Source organism: Sceloporus occidentalis, unplaced genomic scaffold, assembly GCF_023333645.1.
Source record: "Sceloporus occidentalis isolate IW3139 unplaced genomic scaffold, rSceOcc1.0.p SCAF_1, whole genome shotgun sequence".
Lineage (NCBI taxonomy): Eukaryota > Metazoa > Chordata > Lepidosauria > Squamata > Phrynosomatidae > Sceloporus > Sceloporus occidentalis.
In genome coordinates, this window is record NW_028316981.1 from 82,812,990 (window position 1) to 82,837,531 (window position 24,542).

The 24,542-nt window shown below is 38.3% G+C and overlaps 1 protein-coding gene across 5 annotated transcripts in view; it reads left to right on the plus strand.

Annotated features, from left to right (window-relative positions):
- Positions 1–24,542, plus strand: part of LOC149321733 (transcription factor COE1) — a 483,412-nt gene that overhangs the window by 332,914 nt on the left and 125,956 nt on the right. For 3 of the 5 annotated variants that reach the window (XM_089527644.1, XM_089527686.1, XM_089527655.1), the window contains exon 8: positions 6,923–7,064. In XM_089527644.1, coding sequence (XP_089383770.1) covers positions 6,923–7,064 — 142 coding nt within the window. The remainder of the gene's footprint in view (positions 1–6,922; positions 7,065–24,542) is intronic. The other 2 variants (XM_089527666.1, XM_089527676.1) reach the window with 1 other exon arrangement.

Below are 24,542 nucleotides of genomic sequence, written 5' to 3' on the forward strand. Positions count from 1 at the left end.
CATTTCTTAAAGTAGACCACCAAATAACCACTTTTATTTTTTCACATTTCCTGACCCTGGAAACAGTTTGTCTATGGAGTTCTTTTTATAGTTTTTCTTTTTCTTTTAACGACTCCAAAAGAGGTGTCTGGTATGTCATGCTTGTAGTAAATCAAATTCTCTTCAAGGGACTAGGTAGCAATATTTTGTTACGCAACTCAAAACATGTTTAACGATTGATGGGTTGCAGTAAGCACCTGATCTTGCAGATGTTGTGCTCAAGGAAAGTTAAGGAAGTTAAGGAACCCATCTAAATCATATTATTTGTCTGGTAATTGAAGTTGTTCAATGTTCATGAGTAAAATTATTTCATACTCTTTTATTATAACCAAATTATAATATTGGTGGAAATAATAATAATAATAATTATTATTATTATTATTATTATTATTATTATTTTATATGTCCCACCTCATCCAATTACAACAGAATTACAACATTAAAATGATACAATACAGTTTAAGTGATCAATAAAATACTAATACTGAATTATGCATCCTTATTAGTTTGTTAAAAGTAAGCACATCTTTGTTCTTTTATTATCAGGCAGTTGGGCTTTTTAGGATTTGTATCACAGAAACATTCTGACATGCATTCCCCCCTTACTTTTAAACATGATATTGATGGTGTTTTCAAGTATAGGATATCTCATAAGTAGTGAGTCACAAAACAGCTTTAAAATTCACAGAGAAAAGGCAACATAAAAGGACAGCTGCAAGCCTGGTAAATTCCCAGTCCATTTTGACTATGTCTTTATCAAGGAAATGTATATACATACATATTCTTTGTTTCTTAAGCAGTACGATAACTGCAGCATGTAGTTTTGATTGAGCAGTTTTCATGAAGAAGCAAATATGTGAATTTCCCTTGATAAAGACATGCTCAAAATGTGCTGGGAACTTACCAATACTTGAAGGTGTCTTTTTGTGTTTTCTTTCCTCAGTGGAAGTTTTCCCCATCTCAGAAATCCAGCAGCTGTTTGTGGCCTCCATCCAGTGTGTAGGTGGACCACTGCCACTGGCCCATCAGTATCCTTAATATCCAAGTGTTCTGAGCTGATGTAGCACAGAGGTAAGAATTGTGCAGCTCTCCAGATATTGCTGAAATAGCATTTCTAATCACTGGCAATGTTGGCATTTGTGTTTTCCCTTACTTCCATTGAGATCAAGGTTATGCACAGCTTTCTTCCTCCCCATTTTATCCTTACATCAAGCCTGTGAGGGTCAGGCTGAGCATGGTCACTCAAGTAGTAAACCACTAACAGGAAAACCTGGACCTGTTTCCAAGTCCAATACTTTAACCACTATGCTACATTGTCTCTAATGGCCTTTATACACACCTGTAAGGTTTATAAAAAGTACTTTCAGTCTATTGGGCCAATCTTGACAAAGGCATATTGTGTACTTAGCAAGCTAAGTAACTGGTATTTTTAAAGCTTGCATCTTATGTGTGTTTTTCTTGGTTTTGTATGTGTTTTTACAGCATTAGTAACTTTTAAAAAATATGGGTGCGAGTGTTGGCCTTGCTCAGTGAACTTTACTTGGTGATGCTGTACTTTACCTATCAAGGCATAATACATCCCTACCTCACTACACAGGGGTGTGATTTGCATCCTTTCATTTGCTATTTACAATTGGTTTCAGTGAGATATTATGAAATTCATCTTTTTATAGATAGATTAGGTTCATGTGTTTTTACTTATCCAACTTTACCCTTACCTTATTTAGATATTTATTTATTGGATGTCTCCCCAACTTTCTCCTGGTTGGGATCCAAGGTAGCTTGCAAAATTTTAAAACAAGATGAAATTAAAATCTCATTTTACAATAGTTAGAAAGAATTAAACAGCATTATGCTAAAAACGTTACTAAAACAAAAACAGATTTAAAACATAATTACAAATAACTAATAAAAATAAAACAAAACAAAGGATACTGCTTCACACATACTACTGCTATATAATTTTTAACTCAAAGGCGTGGCCTAATCAAATGGTCTTCACCTGCCAACAAAAAGAGAGTAGGAAGGGGGACAACTGGATATCCCATAAAGGTGTTCCACAGTTTGAGAATAGCCATGGAGGAGGCTTTTACCCATGTTGTCACCAAATGTGCCTTTTAAGGTGGTGGGACCAAGACAAAGTCCTCCCTTAAAGATCTGAAAGCTAGTGTTGGCTTACCTTACTCAAACAGTCGTATATGTATCTTCTGGTAAGACACAAATACAACTAATTTCTCTTAGATTCATGGCCTAATTTCCATTGGATTCATGGACAGAATTGTGGAGACTCTGATTTTACAGTTGTACCTGAAGGACTCAGAAACTATAAATTAGAACTATGATGTTGGAAGACATACCAGTTAGTATTCATGTGCAGACTTAGACAAATGTAAATGTCTTCCCTGCAGTCTTTCCTGATGAAAGCAGGGTTTTATTGTTGGTGATGTTTTGAAATATAGGGTCAGTGCATCACACTACGTGCATGTGTAGTCTATGGATTGTATCTATGAATTGAGGTTGTGACAAAGATTGAAACTGATTTTAGCAATAAATATTATACAATATAGGAATAGTAATATCCTTTAGACAGGCTGTTACTATCAAATGTAGTTTTTTACTATCTCTTGGAAGCAAAACATGTTTGCTTGTAGAATACCTGCTCCCATCGGTCTGTAACACTTCTCAAATAATTTTGACCTGGTTTTAACCTAATATATTTTCCCCTATTAAAACATGCCATGAAATGAGCCAATGGCATTCTGACAGGCCATTTCTAGGCAGAAATAATTTTATATGCATAGCCTTCAAGGCCTTATTAAGTTTGATGCAGGTGGGGAAAGACTGTGTGGCTGGAATTGCTTGACTAAGCAGCATTGTAGGTCAAGATCTGACAAAACATGTTTTAAAGAATTTTATGAGAGTTAATAAAGTGTTATTTGGAGAATTTTGTTTCATTTTGCCCCCTTTTTACCCAGCTGAAGCAATGGGAGGGAATTGTTGTAAGCAAACCTTCCTGCACATGCAACTTTGAGAGGGTAGCAGCTTCCTTGGAGAGTTGAAGCAATGTTTGCCAATCCTTGTAAAGCATTTCACCTCTTCAGAGGCTAAAGCCTCTCAATACCAAGAACAATTAAAGCAAGAGCCTTTTGGAGCAACTGGGGAATTCAGCAAAATAAATCAGAAATCCTCTTCCTTGGCTCTGGAGGGTTGCCTCATTATAAGAGCAGATCTATTAGCCCCCTTGCCATTGTCTTTCATTTCTCAAGTGAGGTGATTCTAATTAAATTAATCTGCATGTCAATCTATCGGTGATCAATCAAAGAGGCCGAGGTCCCCCTTTGCGGCACTGTGCTTGCGGCTGACAGAGGCTGATAATGGAGGAAGAAATAAACTGTCGAGCAAAGTTAATTAGTCAACATAATAGGTGGATTAAACAGGAGCCGGCTGATTGCTGTTTCACATGTTGAAGCATGAGGTGGGAGCTGAAACTGCAATTAACAGACAATTATTATATTTGGTTGTAAGAGGTCGCATGAATAAACATATCTCAGTGGGTTTCAATTTTTAATCCCCCTTCCTTTTTTAATGTAAGGAGAAGTGTAGGTCATTTCTTCTTATTGTTTTCACCAAAGTTCTGGAAGGCAAGCACATGGTCATGGGAAACAGGCTTGCAGTCAGGTTTGGATATTCAGTGAGTCCTGGTGGAGATGGCAACATTATCATTTTGGTGAATAGGTGCTTATGAGAAGCTGTGATTCAATGAAAGATCTGTGAAATTGCCCCAATAACTGAAGAAGAAACAGTTTTACAGTCAGTTTCCCCTCCCCAGTTTCATGAATTCATTTTTCTGATTAATCAGCATGTTTATCTGAAAGAAAATAACTCAAAGGGGATTGTTTCTGATTTAAGGTCTAAGGTGTGAAGGATCGGCACGAATTGTAGTAAAGAAATAAAACATCTTTGGGTTATTATAAGAAATTGTTCTTTATTTTACTACCATTAACAACCTTGCTTAGAAATGAATGAAAGTGCTTCAGAACGATTGTATTGAACTACCTCTAGAATTAATCAGGTTAACCCTAAGAGTTTAGCCATGAGTTACGGAAAGAAACGAGGTGCTGTAGCAAGCACTATGCATGTGCCCAGCTGCTAAATGGATGAATATTCTTGTCAGCAACTATTTACTCAGCAACCACTTGCATTCACCACATCTTCCACCTCTTATCACCATGCTGTGTAGATGACAGTAGTTCTAATCACTGAACCATTTTGGTGGCTATCATTGCACATGACCCACATGAGGTTTTTTTTTTGGGGGGGGGGGATCCTTGGAAGTACTAAACTGTTCACCAAAAACTCTGTAACTTACAGAGTTTTCCAACTGGGGTGGGGGGTGGGTGGGTGGGGGGCTCTAGATGTTCTAACAATCAGGCACACTTATTTACAATAGACACTGATTAATCTCTGCAATCCCAACTATGATCCAACATCCTGTTAGTGACATGCATGTGTTACTTATCCACTTGTATGTCCCTTTTCGGATGGAACACAAGGGGCTATTCTCTTGTCCTTGTCCTCCATCCCCAAACCATCCCCTCAAGCCATGAAGATGCAGTTGCTCTGCGCTCATGGGGGAAAGAAAAGGAGGGTGCATTCCATCAATGAGCCTGCATTTGTAGCCCCTTTCTGAGCTTAGTTTAGCTGCAGCTTCATGGTCTGAACTGCTTCCCCCCTCCCCCCTCCCTCCCCTTTTCACTGGCAAGCAGCAGCCTCCTTCCATGGAGCTTGACAGCTGCCAGTGAAGAGGGATGCAGAACTAGGTAGCTGAAGCTACATTGCAATGTAGGATCAGAGCCATAGACCTAAATTTTATTGTTAGTCTTGACCAGAGTAGATCCACTGCATCAGTTAGATTTACCTATTTATTGAGTCGTTATTCAAAAATTGGTTAAATGGATTTTGTCTAGTTGAAATTAACCAACAGGTGCCTTCCACAATGTGTTACAAGCCAAATGCAGCTAATATTGTTGTGTGTCTTCAAGTTGTTTCCAACTTATGTCCACCTTAAGGCAAACCTATCATGTGGTTTTCTTGGCAATTTTGGCCAAGGGGGTTTGTCATTGCTATGCTCTGAGGACTTGCCCAAAGTCACCCATGGTTTTCCATGGTGTTGCCAGGCTTTCCATGGTTGAGCCAGGATTCAAACCCTGGTCTCCAGAGTCATAGTCCAATGCCCAAAACACTGAAGCACGCTGGCACTGTAGCTAATGTAGGCATATCTAATTTAAAAAGCCTTAAGTACAATACTGATTGGTAACAAACTTGATAAAACTAAATGCATCTAGTTAACTCTTGGAGAAGAAGCTGTCCCATGGGTTTGGTTAACTTATATATATAGTAGCTAACAGAAGTGTCAAATAGACCAGTCAATAGAAAAAAAATCGCCCAGTCATAGGTTTTGGTGCACAGTGGCTCTTGAATCGGATTGAATCCATGACCCCAGTATTGATATAAGGAATATTCTTATCATTTTGCTTAAGGAATGATTCCATATATCTCATGTGGTATCAAAATATATTCCATATGCACTTCAGTTTTATGAAGTAAGGCTTCTTGAGGGAACAACACCAGCTCCTTGTTTCACTCTTAAAGGCACCATAGTCACCTTGAGTTCCTAATATTTGCAGACTTTTGAACTGGCTGTGAGTTTTTTCCTTATTTTTAGGGTGAGCATAAAGCAACCTGAACTGATGTTTATGTGTATAACCTACAGTATCAGTGCTGCCCATGTACCAAAAACAAACAAACAAACAAAAAGAATAGAATAGAATTGGAGTTAATAGGTAACAAAGGCTATCATTTCTGTAAGCCCAGGATTACCTTGGGGAAGCAACCATGTAGTCTGAACATATTTTAAACCTGGATAGGTAATGACTGTATTGCACACATGTTTATTTTGTTATTTAAATATCTTTCTATGTTTATTTAGTTAGAAGAGTCTATATTCTATTCATAATGAGCTTCAGTTACATTGTTGTGTCCTGATACAAATTGGAAACATATTTGAAATTTGCAGGGGAATGCATTAGCTGAGCAGCTGTGTATTTGCAAATGATATATTTGCATTCTGTTGATTCTGTTGACTTTATAACTTCAAGTATCCTACATAATATGGCAAAATATTGTCTTCGTTTTTAGTTGCTTAAATGAATTAGGATATGTACAAGTTTGCTAAGTGTGAATACCAAGATGATTGTTTGCTAAAAGAAATGTTTACTTGGACTTCAGAAACACTGTTTAAGCTCTGTAGTGCCTGTTACACACATACACATGCATGTGAGAGAGAGAGAGAGAGAGAGAGAAATACACAGGTTTGTGAGAATTTTGGAGACGTGCAAACACGTCTGGCAGTACAGCTATAACAGCATGATGAATACAGTTGTTCTCATTCCAGCTTCACAGACCACACATTTGTTTTTCTTTTGTTTTTGAATCAATTCTCGTTTGCAGTGACAACAGCTTTATCTACTCTGGCATGCACAGTGAAGGATGATGTGGGATAAAATGCAGCAAGCCCTTTTAAAAAGAAGTTAATAACACTGCTCTTGTTAAAATGATGTTTAGTGGTCTGTGTTCTGCAGTACAGCTACAAACTGTGCAATCTGACTTAAAATGACATCAAAAGCCTATGATGCCAAAGACCCACTCATCAACAGCATCTCTTGTTAGAGTCGCACCGTCTAAGCACTAGTTATTATGCGAAATAGCTGTGCAATTTTCTGCAGCTCCCAGCTGTTATTTAAGATTCTGGGTTTATTACTCTGTGCTTATTTCATTTTAAATTGTATTAAAGTGTTTCCTTATATTGCTGTTCCACTCACAGGTTGTGGTATCTACAACAGTCAATGTGGATGGCCATGTCTTGGCAGTGTCGGATAACATGTTTGTGCACAACAATTCCAAACATGGGCGGAGAGCTCGAAGGCTTGATCCTTCGGAAGGTACGCCCTCTTATCTGGAACATGGTAGGCATTTTTTGTTGGTTGCCATCATTTCTTTAACTTTGAGTCCCTTTGAGTTGTTGTTGTTTCCTTGTCTGCCAACCCCTGCCCCTTCCCCACCCAGTGATGGTTGCTGTAATGGGATCATAGTACGCAAGGGTCAGGGTCCCCCCCCCATCTTTTTAAAGGAGTATTTTACTCAAAGCTGGCATAGAATTTTCAGCCCATCTAAAAACCAAACCAGCTGATTATAAGCGCATATGATTATTGCTGGAAAGGTCCTATCACAAAATTAATGGTTATTGTTACATATTTGAAAGGCACATAGGCAGGATCTATAGAGTAGCATTGTGCTAAAATTATTCTATATGCACAAGAGCTGCCTAGTTTTCTTCAGTTAGACATAGGACACTCTTCCTGATGATTCATGGATCTCACAGAATATAGCAGATTCTAGGTGTCTACAAATTTGTAAACTCTAGTCTCACTAACTGTGGCAGGTTATAGGAGACAGCCACAATATATTTACTGCCGTTACATGAGAATTATGGCTCTGTGAATCAACGCCTGTGTTACAAGAAACTTAGAGACTTTGGGTGCATCTGCACTGCAGAAACAATCCAGTTTGACACCATTTTAACTGCCATGGCTCAATGCTATGGAAGTCTGGGAATTGTAGTTTTGTGAGACATGTATTGTTCTGTTACAGAGCTCTGGTGCCACAACACACTACAATTCCCAGAATTCCATAGCATTAGGCCATGACATTTAAAGTGTTGTCAAACCAGATTATTACTGCAGTGTGGATGAGATTTTAAGGAATTCTGCCCATCATCCAACATTTGCTTGGTTTAGATGTACTGTGATTTAGGTGCAAAGCAAGGATAAGAGATGTGATAATTTTTTCTCTACTTTCATGAATCACATGGATAGAGTATTAGCTTGTTTTCAAATGTCCACAAGAACACACTCATGACCTATTTGAAGATTATGTTTCCAGTAGCTGACTCAGAAAGAACTGAGGTCATATTTCGATAGACTGATCTGCACAGCAGATACTATAAAAATATGTTTACATGTCCATCCCATCACTCTGAGCCAAATTTGGACACAGGGCACTTTCATGTCGCTGTCTGATGATGCTAAAACTAGAAATATAGGCTTGTAATTTAGCCTTGGGTAAATCACTATTTCTCTCTCCCCCCGCCCCCCCAAATTCCACTGTATTTTAAATGACGGTTGATTGTATTTATTTATTATTTATTTATTTTTTGGGAGTATATATAACCCACTCCTCAGCCACAAAGGCTCTCAGTTGATTGTAGTTGTTATAATTGTGAAATGAATACCTGTAGCCAGGTGGAAGTTTTTTTTTCCCTAGTCCAGATTTTATACATGATTTTATACATGCACCCCTTTGTATCATTTTGCTTTAATATTGGTAAGAAGACTGCAACACTATAGCCTGTCAGGACACCTCTAGGCCATTGTGGAAATGCTGCTCCACTATGAAGAAGAATGCTGGTCTTGCAGCACTTTTAACCCCAGAGGAGTACAAGGGAGAAAGATCTGCCAACATGTTTAGATGGCAAAGGGTGGGGACATTCCAGGATTATGTTTTGGGCAGATCAAAGCAGTTAGATCAGGGGCGGATCCACAGCATATGAAGGCCTTTCCTTTCCTAGGGCCCATTCCCAGTAGGTGTGTGTGTGTGGGGGGGGGGACACATAAGCCAGCTTTGTAGTTAGCATTGTTTTGCCTCCCACTGGTGTCACGGGGGGGGGGGGGTCGGAGTAGTGAGGGGAAGAAAAGAAGAATCTGTCCCCAGATGTCTCTCCTGGTTGGAGCAAGATGGTAGAACTTAAAGATGTCCTGGCTAATCCACAATTGATTCTACCTGCTGCAGTGTGTGTGTGTGTAGGATCAAATTTATAAGAGTTAATATTTTGAGACTCTCGAAATACCTCACCCAGCAAATACTAATATGAATAAATTTGGTTGTGGGTCCACAAGTTTACATTTCTTATCCTAAAATTCTTGGCTCAGCAGGATTCTGTATATACAAATTTTAGAGTAAGCCTGACAGAACAAAGTAAAAAAAGGTAAATGGGTGGTGGTGGGAAGGAGGAATCTTTGAGACTAACTGGTTTATTTCAACATGAGCTTTCGTGGATATTAATCCATGAAATAGTAATTAATTAATATGAATCCAATATATATGAAGAAATTGATTAATATCCACGAAAGCTCATGCTAAATAAACCATTTATTCTCAAAAGTGCGACTGTATTCTTTCTTCTCATGGCTCCATTTTCATTTTGATGCTGTGATAGACTGACATGGATATCTCTTTGGAAAAGGTTCTTTTGAGGTTTGGTGTAGTGAGCCTATCCTGTAGTGCAAACACCTAGGGTGCCAATAATCCACAACTCCCATTGGGCACAATAAGTGCAGATTATGTCTAGATTATTTTTTCATGGAGCTCCCAGGTGACTGTTTAGTTTCAGTGTAAACTGAAATATATCCCAAGAAAATGTAATTCCGTTTATAAACTGTAGAGTGAAAATGTGCCTCTCTTCCTTCAGTATTAGGATGTAATATTATTAGACCCTACCAGTTTTACTTTGGTTTTATGCAAAAAGCCCACTTGATGTTACTACAGCTACTAATATGAATAAATTTGATTGTGGTCAATGTAAAATGGATTGGGTCCACAAGTTTACATTTCTTATCCTAAAATTCTTAGCTCAGCAGTGTTTCTTATTATATAAACACAATTTACATCTGTATTTATTTAGCTTTACCATTTTATGCGGACCATGAGCCATTTCAGGCTATAACTCATGCTATAGTTTCTCCCTCCCAACCGTGGCAGCAACCTAATTTAATAAACAATTCATGTTATAATTTTTGGCTGAGTTTTACTAAGGTATTTGTGAATTGTTATTTTATTAATTAGCAAAGGCAAAACTACTTGGAGGGTATCTATTCATATTTGAAGCCTCCTAACACAAACCTAAACTCACTTTTAAAAAAAATAAGAGTAGAATAAAACTAGATATCCCCTACCCCAAGGAAGCACCATCTGCTAGTTATTAAGATTCTTTCAGACTGGAAATGCTCCTGTTCTCACACTTGGAGAAAAACTGTCTGTTCCAATTTTTTCCTGTGCTTCATAAAATAAGGAATTGTATGAATGACTGCTATGAAAGTTCCATTGAAGCAAGGTGACACTAAACTCCATAATTCTGCAGTTATTTTATAAAACTGGAATTGGCACATTACTTTGCCATGGTCACTCTCTTAGCTAAAACACAATAGAAGTCATTGACAATTATTCCCTTTTGTAGAAATGAATGAGTTAGAAAAGCAGCCCATAATCAAAGCCAGTCTTTTCATTAATTAAAGATTGCACACTAATGTTCATGCACATGTACCCGCTATTCGCCCTGACGCTACTTCCCCAAATGTTTCCATACACCTTCTCTACCCTTGATGTTCTCTTATTGGTCTAATGTGTCACAGGGAGCCAAAGGAAAGGTTGCTGAGAGCCTGCCATCCCAGGCCATGCACTGCAGCATGTGTCTTTGTGTGTGCTTTACTCATGAGATGCATGCTGTTGCTGCTAGACTAAGAAGTCTGAGGGAGCAGTGAACAGGCGCAAGGCCGAATGATGAGCGAAAGGGACTGAGGTATTGGGAAAGCTGGATGTGTGACATGAATGTTCTATGTCACATAAACTAGCCTTCCTTGTATGTGGAGAACAGTCTCCTGGTCAACTTCAGGTTCTTTCCATCAGGTAGCAAAATTGGGTTGGCCTTGCCTGCAGATGAACAGCCACTAACTTTGTTATATCCTTGAGTATGCAGCTCTCATTGGGGAGATTAGGTAGGAGGAAATGGATAGGACTGAAATGTGGTAAATGAAATAGTTTTCTCTGTGCCAGCTTATTTTGTGATTTTTTTTTGTTTGTTTTTTAAAAAAAAGCTCCAACAAAGCAAGGCCCTAAGGGCTGATTACATATGATGAGTGAACTTCATGATTGTATTGTCTGACATATTTTTGTTTTCCTGAAAGCAACCTCCATCTGCTAAAACTGATCTGGTGCTGCAGTCTTGTCCACACTTTCCAGAGCATAAGTCTCACTGAATAATTGGGACTTAATTCTGAATGGGTATTGACAGAATTGAGCTGGACCTCTTCAGGTCTTGTTACATGTTTCTAATATTAAACAGCATAGCTCTGCACTTAAAATTTTCAGAACAAAAAATAATATTGTCAAAGGAAACATTGGAAATATTGTTGTTTACCTTCAAGTCATTTCTGATTTATGGTGACCCGAAAGCAAACATATCAGAGTTTTTTGGCAAGCCATTGCTTTCTTCTGAGGCTGAGAGAATAAACTGCCCAAGGTCACCTAGCAGCTTTCCATGGCTGAGCAGGGATTTGAACCCTTGTCTCCATAAGTCCTAGTCCAACACTCAAGCCACTAGACCACACTGGCTTTCATACAGGAATTATAGGTATCCTGTTTATGACTTTGTATCTTGCAAAACAATAAAATAATATTCTACGTATGGAATAGTGTGCAGTTATTTCCAGAAATATCTATTCATAGTGGGACAATATGCAGAACAGGGTATCTGATACCTATATTTGCTCTATCAGTCTCTGTTCTCCTTTTGTTGGCAAGCAAAAACGTTTCTTATCAAGCAGGCTTTTAATATATAATTGTGTCCTGGTAGATTTCTTATTGGGGTGTTTTCTTGGTATATTTTTAATGATTTTATATTAGTAACTTTGTATTTTTAAAGGATTTCACATTTTTTTTGCTTGTTAAATTAATATCGTGTTTTAATTGTGTTTAAAAATTGGACTGGTTTATTGTTGTTGTTTTTAAACTTTTGTGAGCTGTCTTATGCCCAAGTTGGGAGCAAGGTGGCATACAAATAAACTATAAATTAATTAATTGGGTCACCGTAAGTTGACAGGTGACTTGAAGGCAAGTGCATGTGTGCACACCCACCCACCCACCCACCACAGCAAGTGTGGGATCCAAGAACTAATTGTTTTTCTTTATTTGTCATGGTTTGTTTCAAAATTATCTATTTACATCCAGATAAATGCAGAGGAAACCAGTGTTTTTAGGTTTCAGTATAGAATTCTGGGATGGAAAACATCACATAATTATAGAATTGGTTCAACATATACAGTTTCGTGAAGTGAAAGCATTAATTGTCACATGAAATATTCATCTGGGCATGAAGGAAAAATGTAGTGCTCCCAACCATTCCGCTCAAAACTGGATCTTCATGCTATAAATGTAAGATATTGGAAGTCCTAGGCCTAAGTCTTTTCTATCATGCCACAAATATTTTTGAGTCTTATGGTCAAGCTGATGTTGTAGGTTTTTGGTTGTGTGTGTGTGTGTGTGTGTGCAAAAGGTAGAGCTGCTAATTTCAGTACTGAAGAGGAGGTATGTTTAAACAGAGTTTACTAGAGTGATTTCCTCCTTAGAGTGTATCCCCCTTTATCTCTACATATTTTATTATTTATTTATTAGAGTACTTATAACCCGCCCTTCAGCCCTAAAGGCTATCAGAACGGCTTACAATTAGTATTTTTAATTAGACAGTTCCTTGCCCTCAAACTTACAATCTAAAAAGACACGACACAAAAGGAGAAGGGAATGGTGGTAGGGAAGGGGATCAGGTCCGGCAGTTATTCTCTCCCTCTAAGGCCTGGACCAAGACAGATGGACTAGACTAGAGGGAGGGCTTATCCGCTTACTTATTTATTTACACATAAATCTGATTACTATACAATTTTGTATATGTTATATACCTCTTTTATCTTTTTTTAAAAAAATCTGTTTTAAGTTTCATGTCTGTAAAATGATTTTAGGAGTTGTTGTAAGCCTGATGCAGTTAACTCCTTTCATTACTGTTTTGACAACTATGCATCAAAGTAGTTATTACCTGTAGTGATTACTTGCTGTGATGCAATATGACCTTTGATTGTTTCCCTGTAGCCTGTTCAGTTCATAGCTCCTAGAAATACTTAGGCAGATATCTTCATTTGGTAACTGTGGACATGCTGGAGTAGGGAATTTAGTATTGTTCTTTTTAGAACTAAATTGCTAAAAAATCCTTGTGATGGCTACCTTCAATAAACCCTATGAAATAAAATAATAATTATAAAGACCCTGAGAATGGATAGAGTCAGACTTCGGGATGACAATGCCATAAATTTATTGAAAGTATGTGATATAAATTAAGCTGAGCCAAGATTCACCAAGGCTTAGCATCTGTCCTGAGAAACATGAAGTAGTAGTTATAATCTGTGCATGGAGAATGATCCAGAGTGACTTCCAACACGTGCTTGAGACAATCAATGATGTAAAATATTCTTCCTGGACCTAGTGACCTCTATATGTGTTTCAATATAATTCCCATCATTCCCAGCCTGGGATGGCCAATAGTCTTCACTGATATGAGCTGGATTCCAAACATCTGAAGGGCACTAGTTTGCAGAGGGGTGTTGTATAACCCCATGGTTCATTTTTGAAAGTGATATCATTTCTGTAGACAAAGAGATTAAGCTGAGGCTACTGTGGATTTCCTCTAATAATCATAGTTTCTGGAACTTGGAATTAAAGAAGGGATGGTGCTGATCAGAGGTTGTGTTGTCTTGGCAGGATGGAACCTGAGTAACTTTTCCTTTAGAAATTAAATGTTGAATGGAAATATATAGCCAAATATGGGCCTGTTAGGAAAGAACTGAAACCACACTGCAGCTATCTGGAACTGAGAGAAAATATACTGTGTGTTTCCTGCAAATTTAGTGAGGGAAACATCTACTTGTAGCATTTAACCATGTAGGTCAAATTTGACTGTCTCTCCAGTTCTGTGCATTTTGTAATGGCTGCAAAGTAGTAGTAGTACTAGCCTTAACTGTGATTAGATTAAAGAAACCCTCAGTGGTTAAATGCCTGTACTGCAGCCATTCACTCGAAACCACAAGGTTGCGAGTTCAAGACCAGCAAAAGGACCCAAGCTCGACTCAGGCTTGCATCCTTCCGAGGTCGCTAAAATGAGTACCCAGACTGTTGGGGGCAAATTAGCTTACTTGCTAATTGGCTTACTTGCTGTTCACTGCTATGATCTTTGGAATAGTGGTATATAAATAAAACAAATTATTATTATTAATTATGGTGTAAGGTGGCTTGTGAAAAACAAGTGAACAATCTTTAGCAACCAGCTGTTATTTAGTGTCAATACTTTGATGGGCAAACTTGCTCTAAAGTTGGGATTCTATTAAGGAACAGGGAAAAACATGACAAAGGAAGCAGTAAGGATCAATTTTGTGAAAATAGGTAAACTGCCAATGGAGAGTGCTAAGTTCAGCTACTAGTGGGGCAGAGGAGAGACCTTCCCATAGTTCCCTACCATTGGTCATGATCTCAAGTGCTTCTGAGAGTTGTATTCCAAAACATCTGGAGAGCCAAATTTTCCCCACCCCTGTATTAATTTACAATAAATACATTTGTTTGATCTGTCATATGTACTGCTCAAATATTATGTTTTCACTATAGAATAAACTACTAAACAAGGCAGCAGTGAAATGTGGGTGAACGTCTGCACAATTCCCGCCTGATTTCTCCACAAAAACATACAAAATTGCATCGCTCCAAAGTAATTATCCAGACTAGAATTGTATATATTTAAATTTAAAGCCAATTGTGCAAGTGGTTTCTCTTTTCCTGTTCCATAGCATAATGCAGTAGCCTCAAATTATAGTGCTAGAGACCCTGTCGGTTTGCATGCTCTAACACTTTATTATCTAATGATCTAATATGCAACAAGGCAAAGAGGAGGTGCTCATCACTGTGACAGGATGCCTAAGAGAAGTGACTAAATTACTTTATGTACCATTAGCGCTAGCAGCCATGGTGAACTCACCGTGAGCATTTATGCAAATACACCCGAATATATTCAAGTGGCCTTGTCAAGCTGACAACTGACAAGCAGTTTAAATGGCTCTTATTTTAAGGGGCAGCGCTGTGCTTTTTCCTTCCTGCTTTCCCCATGTACTATGTAAAATTACAGAGGCTCTTTGGCAGTTGCTTTGATTCTATATCCATCTCAAGAAATAGCTGTAGCCCTCCAAAATGGAGGGAGGGGGACTCTCACTACTGGCTTTACACAATTTTTATTAAATAAAATACAATTTTTATAGCTATGTCAAACCATGTTAAGAATAAGAAGAGCCCAGTGGGGCTTTTCTACTGGCCTATCTCTGAAAGTACTCAATATGACAACTGATAGGGTAGTTATGGAGTAGTTTTTTCCTGTCACTCATCCCAAGGGTCTGGCAAAGAGAGGAACAACCATGCACTTGACTGTTTGGGGTTTGAGTCACAGATGCAGTGTGGCAAAGCCATATGTGCTTATTTTATCCATTTTTACAGAAATTGCTCTGTAGCAGTGCTAGTCAAAGTGGTAGTCCATGGACCAGTGTTAGTGCGCAAGCTATTGGTTACCAGTCCACAGTGAGTTTCTAGGAAGTCAAGAAACAGTTGTAGCCACTGGACACAAGTATAGTGCCCATCTCTAGCTCTTTAGGGGGAAACTGCTGCTGGTCTCCCACATCAGATAGGTTTAGAAGCACTGCCTTATGGCCTAGCACTCTTGTTGTACAAATAGTTGTGTTACCACCCTTATTAAATGGTATTATTAGTACGAAAAGGAGGGATCCAGAAGTAGCAGTACTGATATTAATGGTTGTGATTGCTCTCTAAAAGTTCTGGTGTTCAATACAAAGATGTTGGGTTTTAAAATGAACTCTGTAACAATAACTCTTTGGCTTTAAACATTTTGTAAACTTTCTGGAGCATAGAACAGGCACGTTGACTAAGAATGTATTCAGAAATGTATTCAGAAATGTTACATGTTATGAAATGTAAGATTTCAGTCTTATTGACCCATTTTTGCACAATGTGTTTAAAGGCTGACACACAGCCTGGAGGGGACAGGTTCTTAGAGCATCCTCATCTCATGTTGGCCTTGGATATGAACCGTGCTTTCCCTTGTAAATTTTTATGTGAATGGCACCAGTCATGCAACTTACATGTATAAGTTAAATTTTATAAGTGCAGAGGAAGACAACACATGAACCTGAGGCTCACTCCTGTAAGAGCTGAAAGCCAGAGCTATTGGTAAACTGGTCCAAAGAGTGTTGCTCAATTGGCAGGGAGGTGGCTGGTACTGTTTCACCACTGGAAGACACATTGACCTGTCAAACAGAAAGATGTAATGAGTACAGAACTAGTACATAGTGTGTGTGTGTGTGTGTGTGTAGGGGGGGATTTATAGAATTACATATAAGGAATCCTCCACTTTCATTTTTTTCTCTATCTTTACCTACTTTTTTTCACCTCAGTTCCCCTTTTGTAATATAGGATAAAAATACTGACCTACATTACAGGACAACTGTAATCATTAGAACAAGATACTGAGGATGCTGGGGTCTGAGCACTGAAAAGCCCAACAACAACAGCACGTATTAACAGTGACAGGAGAACTATTAAAGAGCCAGTGCAATACTAATATAAAGATACACTGCCTGTAGTGTGTTAGGGGTAGGCATAAGCTTCTCCTGTTGGCAGAAATACTCCTCTATTGAGAGCAACTTCCTTTACCAGATGATCTCAGAGAACCAGCAGAAGAATAGGCAAATGAGCTGAAAAGGAGACAAAGAAGCTGTTGGGATATGGAAGGCATCAGATTATTTAGGATCCAAATCTCCTTCAGCCCAAGTTCACAACCTCAGTACTGTAACAAAGTTAGGACAAAGAGACTCCTGAGGAATTTTAATTATGCTGTGAGAGGCTTGGATTCAGCACAGCTTCATTGGATCTAGAGTCAGCAAAGTGGTCCTTTGGACATCTTCACCAGTCAAAATTGCATTCTAATTAAAGTCACAACTGGCTAAGGATTCTGCCAAATCCAAGCCCTCACTTGTCTAAGAGAAGTCATTATTTTGTAAGATTTCTTTTGTCTATCCAAGCTGTTAATTGTTAGGGGGGGGGGTTCATCCCTGCCACTTTTAGGGGTAGCCAGATTCCCCTATCAGCATCTTCCAGCTAATATTCTAGAAATTTGAGGCTTTCTATAGAACTCCTCTAGACCTCTGTGTTTCTTTTGTTTCCAGTGGTGTAGCCTGTCATGAGCATGCTTAAATTGAATCTAAGCAGATGATGAATATATATCCTTCCATCATATGGCAGTAAGCAATGATAAATGCAGAAGCTGGTGATTTTATTAGTTCATAGCTGTAGTAAAACTAGAATTATTTTCCTCTTCTTTACTATTTTGCCCTTGCTTCTCAGTTTGCAACCAAGTTGAGACCAAGATAACTATGGCCATTGTAGTTTTGACTGGTAGGGAATATTTGTTTTCCAGTGTGTAAGAATAAAACTGTATCTTGGATTCTAACAGCAGATAATAGTTTTCAAAAATTATGAGTCTAGCTGCTTTGTGTGCAGGCATACCTTCATTTATGAATTTATGTTGGTATTATTGTTTAATGAATTGAACAAATGCCTCCACAACAACAAATAATATTTTTTTTCTTCAGATTAAAATATTTCACACTTTGTTCTTCAGATGAATAATGCATCCAATCTGTTTTTTTGGCAGTAAACGTCATGTAACCTTTATTACCCATTACTAATAAGTGTTCAAGTGTGTGTGCATTAGTGTGTGTGTTTGTGAAGTGACATTCTTTACTCATGCTGAAAAACACACAGAGTCTGCAAATTTATATTCCAATAGGCAGAGGCAAACCTCAGTGAACAGATGGAGCAGAGTTCAGCACAAAGGTTTAATCCTATCAGGATGATTCCTCTATGGCCATCTGGATTATCCAATGCACAAATTCAGTGCTTGTTAAAAATATAACTTGGGCCAAGATTAACGTCACAGATTTTCCAGTACACTTGTTCATGTTTGACTTTACGATTCCTAGCCTCTGGAAAATTGCATTAAATGGTAGCCTTTTATTTAGAAGAGAAATCTAAATAAGAGTAAGAGCTCTTGGAACACTTGATTTTTTTTTATTTGTAGTAGCTGAATTACAGTTGCTCTTTCCCCAACAATTTCCTTATATATCCATATAAAGGGTATCTATTTCTAAAGGATTCTTTTGCCTTCTTTAAATTGCTTTCTTTCTACATTCTCCCAAAGAGATTAATTGATTTTACAAATAATCATAGTCAGAAACGCTGCAGAAATATGTATTTTTTAAAAAGATCTTGAAGTTTCAGAGCAAGTGGACTTTGGGCTAAGATTCCACTGAATTAAACAATTCTGTCAGCAGAAGCAGCTCAAATGCCTTTCCGCTGGCTGCTACTGTATGGCTTGAAAATCTGGTTGAAAGGGTTGGTAACCTTGGGGAGCAGGTATAGAATGAAATCTTGGGAGCTGTAGAAGGGGGAGAAAGACCCACTGCACTAGCATATTTTTGCCAGTAGGGTTGGCATATGGTCTGTTGGCTGGGTTTTGACTGGATTATAGGAGCACTCTGTTGCTGTGTGCTTTCAAGTCACTTCTGACTTACCTAACGTGAACCTATCACAGGGTTTTCTTGACAAGATTTTTCAGAGGTGGTTTGCTGTTGCCTTCATCTCAGGTTCTGAAAATGTGATTTGTCCAAGGTCACCCCATAGGTGTCCATAACTGAGTCTCCCAAAGTCCTAGTCCAATACTCAGTACTTTTTACAATGTTGGTTCTTATGTGATGCCTTTCAGACCATCAGCTGATCTAGATTGCAAGGCTGATCCCCCCCCTCCCTTGTTTTCAAAGTGAGGCTGTAGCTCTTCTAGAAACCAAGATGTAAATAAAAATGTTGTACAAGAAATAATCCTATTATTGTCTTTCACTATTTAGCTAGTGATCATTTGCCCAAAGTCATCCAGTGGGTTTTCAGGGCTGAACAGGATTTAAATGCTGGGCTTCCTGTATCCTATCCCAACACTCAAACCACTACACCATGCTGGCATCAAGCCAGCTCAGCCAACTGTATATCAGCTGCTAGAATTATTGTTCAGTAGCACCAGAACAGTGCATTTATACAACTATAGGTGCACAGAAGATTTGGACAGCTGAGAATATACCCCTCCTCCTAATTTCTGATCCTCCTCATCATTAGAGAACATGTTCATCAGTTAGGTTCCTGACACATGTGCCTATAGCAAGTCCATTTCATCATATTTTGAGTGATGTTCCCTGCCTCCTGGGTGTGAAGACAAAGCAGTGTAACAAAATATCTTCCCTTTTTTCTTTCTAGCAAAGTGAGTGACTTCAAAAAAATAAAAGTAAAAGTAAAATCAATAAGTATTTATTTTTGCTCTTAACTGGGGGATGACATAAAACTGAATCCCCCCCCCCCCATCTGTTACGTGCTGCTTACAAATAGAGAAAATGTATATACACACACACACTCCTTTGGTAGTTAAATTAATGATCACAAATAAACAAATAAAATTCCACAGTAAAGCCCTAGAATTTATTTTCACATTACTTATAAAAACCTTAAAGCAGATTTAGCCCAAGATTCTGTTTGCCAGTATAATTATTCTGGAAGAAGAGGACGTAGTGGCAGAGGAAGCAGCACAGCAACAGAAGAAAAGGGGCTGTCCAGCCACTTCAACAACAAGGGGGACAATAATGAAATTTATCCCCCACAACAAATGAAGTTGCCCTAGAAGCTCCTAAGTTGCTGCTTCTGTCCTGGTGGTGCAGTGGTTAAATGCCTGTACTGCAGTCACTCACTCACGAACTATAAGGTTGCAAGTTCAATACCAGCAAAAGGGCTTAAGTTCGACTCAGGCTTGCATCCTTCTGAGGTCGCTAAAATGAATACCCAGATTGTTGGGGGCAATTAGCTTACACTTTGTAAACAGCCTTGGGAGTGCTTAACTGCACTGATAAGTGGTATAGAAATGTACTTGTTATCGCTATTACTCTGTCCCCCCATCACAGCTTTGCTTTGAAAAGGGACTGATGCTGATGTAAATTAAACTTCTGCTGTTTTTAAGTCACCAGTGGGATTCTGGGACTGATTGCCACATTGATTGGCATTTCTATGAAACGTCCAGCATGAACTCTAAACTGCATTTTCTATATGCTGAATTAGTTTAGGACTCAGTTTCAAATAAGAGAACATAATTATATTTTGCCAGTCTGAACGATGATGATAGTGTCAGACAGGAAATGAGTAGATAAGGGTGGAACATCCCTTCATAGCTCTTAGGTGGGTCAGTGATCTGGCACTCCAGAGTCTGATTAGAGAATGCCTTACCATGTTTTGGTAAAGTTAAATCTTTCAGGTGTACATTTATTGACATTTTAATTTAAGAAAATGTTTCTCAATAAGAGCTGAATATCCCAGCTTTTGGGGGGCGGGGAAGGTTACAAATAAAATTGTAAAATAAAATGAAATAGGAGTGCAACAATGCTACCTCCACTGTCATTTGGAGACTCTGGGGACAGGGTATGCATGGGCACATAACCATGCTTACACAGTTCCCTCAGTTTGCAAAGACTGGGAAATAAAAATTCCTCTCCTTTTGTTCTGAAATTTAGTGGTCACAGAGATGGAGTAAAATGATTACCAGTCGAAGGAAAACAATGATCATGAGAGTCCATAGCAGTGCTCCCCCACAGTCCATCTGATCATAGAAGTACAGTGGACCCTTGTTATACGCTGGGGTTTGGTTCCAAGATCCCCGTGTATAACAAAATCCGTGTATGCTCAAGTCCCATTAAATATAATGACATAGCAAAATGGTGTCCCTTATAAAAAATGGAAAATCAAGGTAAATTTATACTTTTTTGGAACATTTTCAAACCGTGTATGCTTGAATCCGTGTATAAAAAATCTGTGTATAAGAAGGGCCGGCTGTATCTAGAAGATTCCTGAGCAAAATGCCCTTGGGTTGAGCTGAGTTCCCTTGGTCCAGATCAGGGGATTTGAGGGCATTGTGGGAGGTGGCATTCAAACTCTCCCCACAAGTCACAGGGGGCACCATTCTGAATTAGAGGCAGAAACCAACCACCCATCTGGTCCAGATGAGCACGGACAGTGTGAAACCCTCCCATACTACTCATGGAATAATGTCTGTACTTCAGTCTTCATCTCCCTGACTGCTTACTTTATCCCTGGAAATGCCTCAACCCACCTGGTCTCCATATTTGGACTCCACATTCCCCTTGCTTTTAAAACTGGCCTTTGTTAATCTTAGGCAGAAACTGTTCAGTCAGTTGCTGCCAAAAGGAGGACATTATCTGGAGAAATATCAGTGGGTTCCTTCAGTTTTGGGGGCCATACAGGAAGCAGCAGAAGGCTGCATGTGCATCTCTGCTCTAGTGTCAGATATACCTTTTTAATTGGATTGCTTTCAGATCTTCAGACAAGTATTTTCATATAAGAATATTTAAAACCAAAGCAAATAGATTTCACAAAGAATTTTCTGTCCCTCTCATAGTTCTTGCTTGTACCTTAAAGATGTCACTTATTTGGCTCTTCCTATTTCTTCCAGTTCTCTAATGGGATTTTATAAAATAAGACTGCATTTGCCCATTTTGATCTATTGGATGGTATTTGTCATCACCAGAGTCTCCTCTGTGGCATATGGAAACTAAACCAATGTTTTAAGATGAATAGTGGAGAAAGGGGATAACAGGTGGGTTAATCTTGTAGGCACCAGCACAAACTGTATTAATCATAGCACAAATGGATTACAAGGACCAAGTAAGATCAACAGCAGCACCTTGCTGATAGCAATACATGCCACTAATTTGCCGCAGTAAACCTGCACCTCTAAGTTCAATTAACCCTTATTTCCAAGGCCACCCATAAACTCCCAGTAAGCACTGTTTGCCCTTGTTTTATATCAATGAAATAGATTTTCCCCCTCTTTGATGGTGAAACACAGGCCCATTGCTAATAAATTCTAGTTACTAATGAAGAGTGTGATAGGACTACTGCCTGCTTGTGAACGTTTGAATCACTAACCCTTCGATCCACCAAATCACAATGTTTGACACTGTCAGTAGCTTCTTAATTTATTTGTATCATTAGAGGGTCTGTTGGCCCAGCAGGTGATGCTGGGGGCATCCCTGGTAAAATTGTTTGCACACACAGAACATTAGCAGTTAAATAAGTACAGAGGCAGAAAAAGTCCCCCTCCCCCTTATAATTATTTTTAGTATTCATTTTCCTCTGTCTCCCCCATTGTGTTGAGGCAAATTGGAAATCTGGTAATTAGGCCCTGACTCTTAGTGTAGTATTAGAGTCCCAAGCCAAAGTTCAACACCCTGAAATGAAATTTAAACCAATTAATCAGTTAGATTTTTACCGCTTGTCCGTGTTTTCTCAGCAATTCCCACAGCACGTAGCCTTTGATCAATTCTCCTGCAAAAGCTAAAATGTGTGCCTGCTGCTAGCAAGATGGGGCTGACATTAACATGGCACTCATAAAACAATCAGAGCAGTGAAGCCCTCAAACAGAACAGGGCATAGTAATATTTAATAAAAGCGTGCACATAATCTTCAGAATTAGCATTTTGTGCCTTGCAGTACCTTTGGGAGAAGAGCTTTTATTTGTGGAGTGATCATTATTATAACAAAGAACAGCTACCTAATAATTTCCACTTTAACTCTGCAATATGCTATGAGCATTTCTGAACCATTATGCTAAACTGAGGAGGGGTAATCATTTTATTGTCACTATTTGAAGGGTGGAAATTCTCCTTTACTCTTCATTTCCTAGAAAAATGGTCACCCCAATAAATAAATAAATAAATAAATAAATAAATAAATACTTTAAACTTTTATAGTTCATATACTCCATATAATGTTCTGTGTTCGAAAGCAGAATCCAATTAAAAATGAGATCATGGTTATATTTTTGATTATTTGGCTTTAATAATCAGGGATGCAGGAGTGGCAATACAAAGGATGGACTTGTTCAGTATCAAAAATATTATTTTTCTTCCTTAGTTGACTTGCAAAATGAAAATAGTTCATGTTCTTTTAAGCACATACTGAAAAAGTACTTATTCTTAGACGTTTCTGAAATAGTAGATGTTTTAGTGAGTTGCAGTAAAAGTGTTTTCCAAACTTCTTTTCTTCCATCAGAATTGTACAAGTATTTGGATAGAGCTCATATCTGTCTCAGATTGGTTCTGTAGGTGATATTTTGGTGGCACCTGGGATTCTATTCCCAAGCACTCCATCCCCAGGAAAAATATTAGCCTAAACCAAAAACAAGACTGTATAGCAAACAGAATAGTCTAGGAAAAAAGTGTTTACAGAGTAAAACATAAGAATAGTTTAATGATGCAATGACAAAGCATTCCCTTACATCAAAATCAGAATAAGCAGTGTATAAACAGTGCAATATACCGTACAAAAATGCATTAATGTCAAGGAGTATCTAAACTCCTTCCAAAATGCATTAAAAGTAGAAAGTATCAAAACATCCAAACGTGTTTCAACAAAAGTCTTCCTCAGTGGTAAAGGAAAGCTATAGTAGCAGCAAAATAATTATCCTGTTGCCAAAGAGTCATCCAGTATATCTAAGTAGGATAGATCAGACTTATTATAATTCTGTATCCTGGATGCTCAAACAAATTGCACAGCTATCAATAAAATTTGGTAACTCTAGAGGGGGACTGGATTTTTGAAATTTAAATTATTGGTATTAAAATAAAGGAGCCCTGGTGGCGCAGTGGTTAAATGCCTGTACTGCAGCCATTCACTCAAAACCATAAGGTTGTGAGTTCAAGACCAGCAAAAGGGCCCAAGCTCGACTCAGGCTTGCATCCTTCCGAGGTCGCTAAAATGAGTACCCAGACTGTTGGGGGCAAATTAGCTTACTTGCTAATTAGCTTACTTGCTGTTCACCGCTATGATCTTTGGAATAGCGGTATATAAATAAAACAAATTAAATTATTATTATTGTACACATTGCACATACAGTGCTCCGGTTTTAATATTCTTTGCAATATTTATTAGGAATTCTCAGCAATATCTTGTGTTGTCATTGGTGATAAGGACATGGTTGTATATGTATATGTGGGGATTAGAAGAATATTCTAAAATTTCTTGTCCTCATTGAGAAGCTGTCCCTTGACATCTTACAACAGTGCCTCCTCACCCTTCTTAGTGGAAATTTTTGCCCAGAACCTCACATTTTGGTGCAAAAAACACTGTACACAAAACAATGTTTTTTGTGCCTAAAGTATTGTTTGCACAAAAGACAATGTTTTTGCATGACTGAATTTTCACAAAGGTGTAAAGAAATGTGAAAAGGCATTGAAAATATACAAACATTTTTGTAATATTTCCCATCAGAGAGGGAACTATGTCATATATATCATAGTGCATATATCATTGTGCATATATTCCTATGAGGCCTAAATTTTCATTTGTCC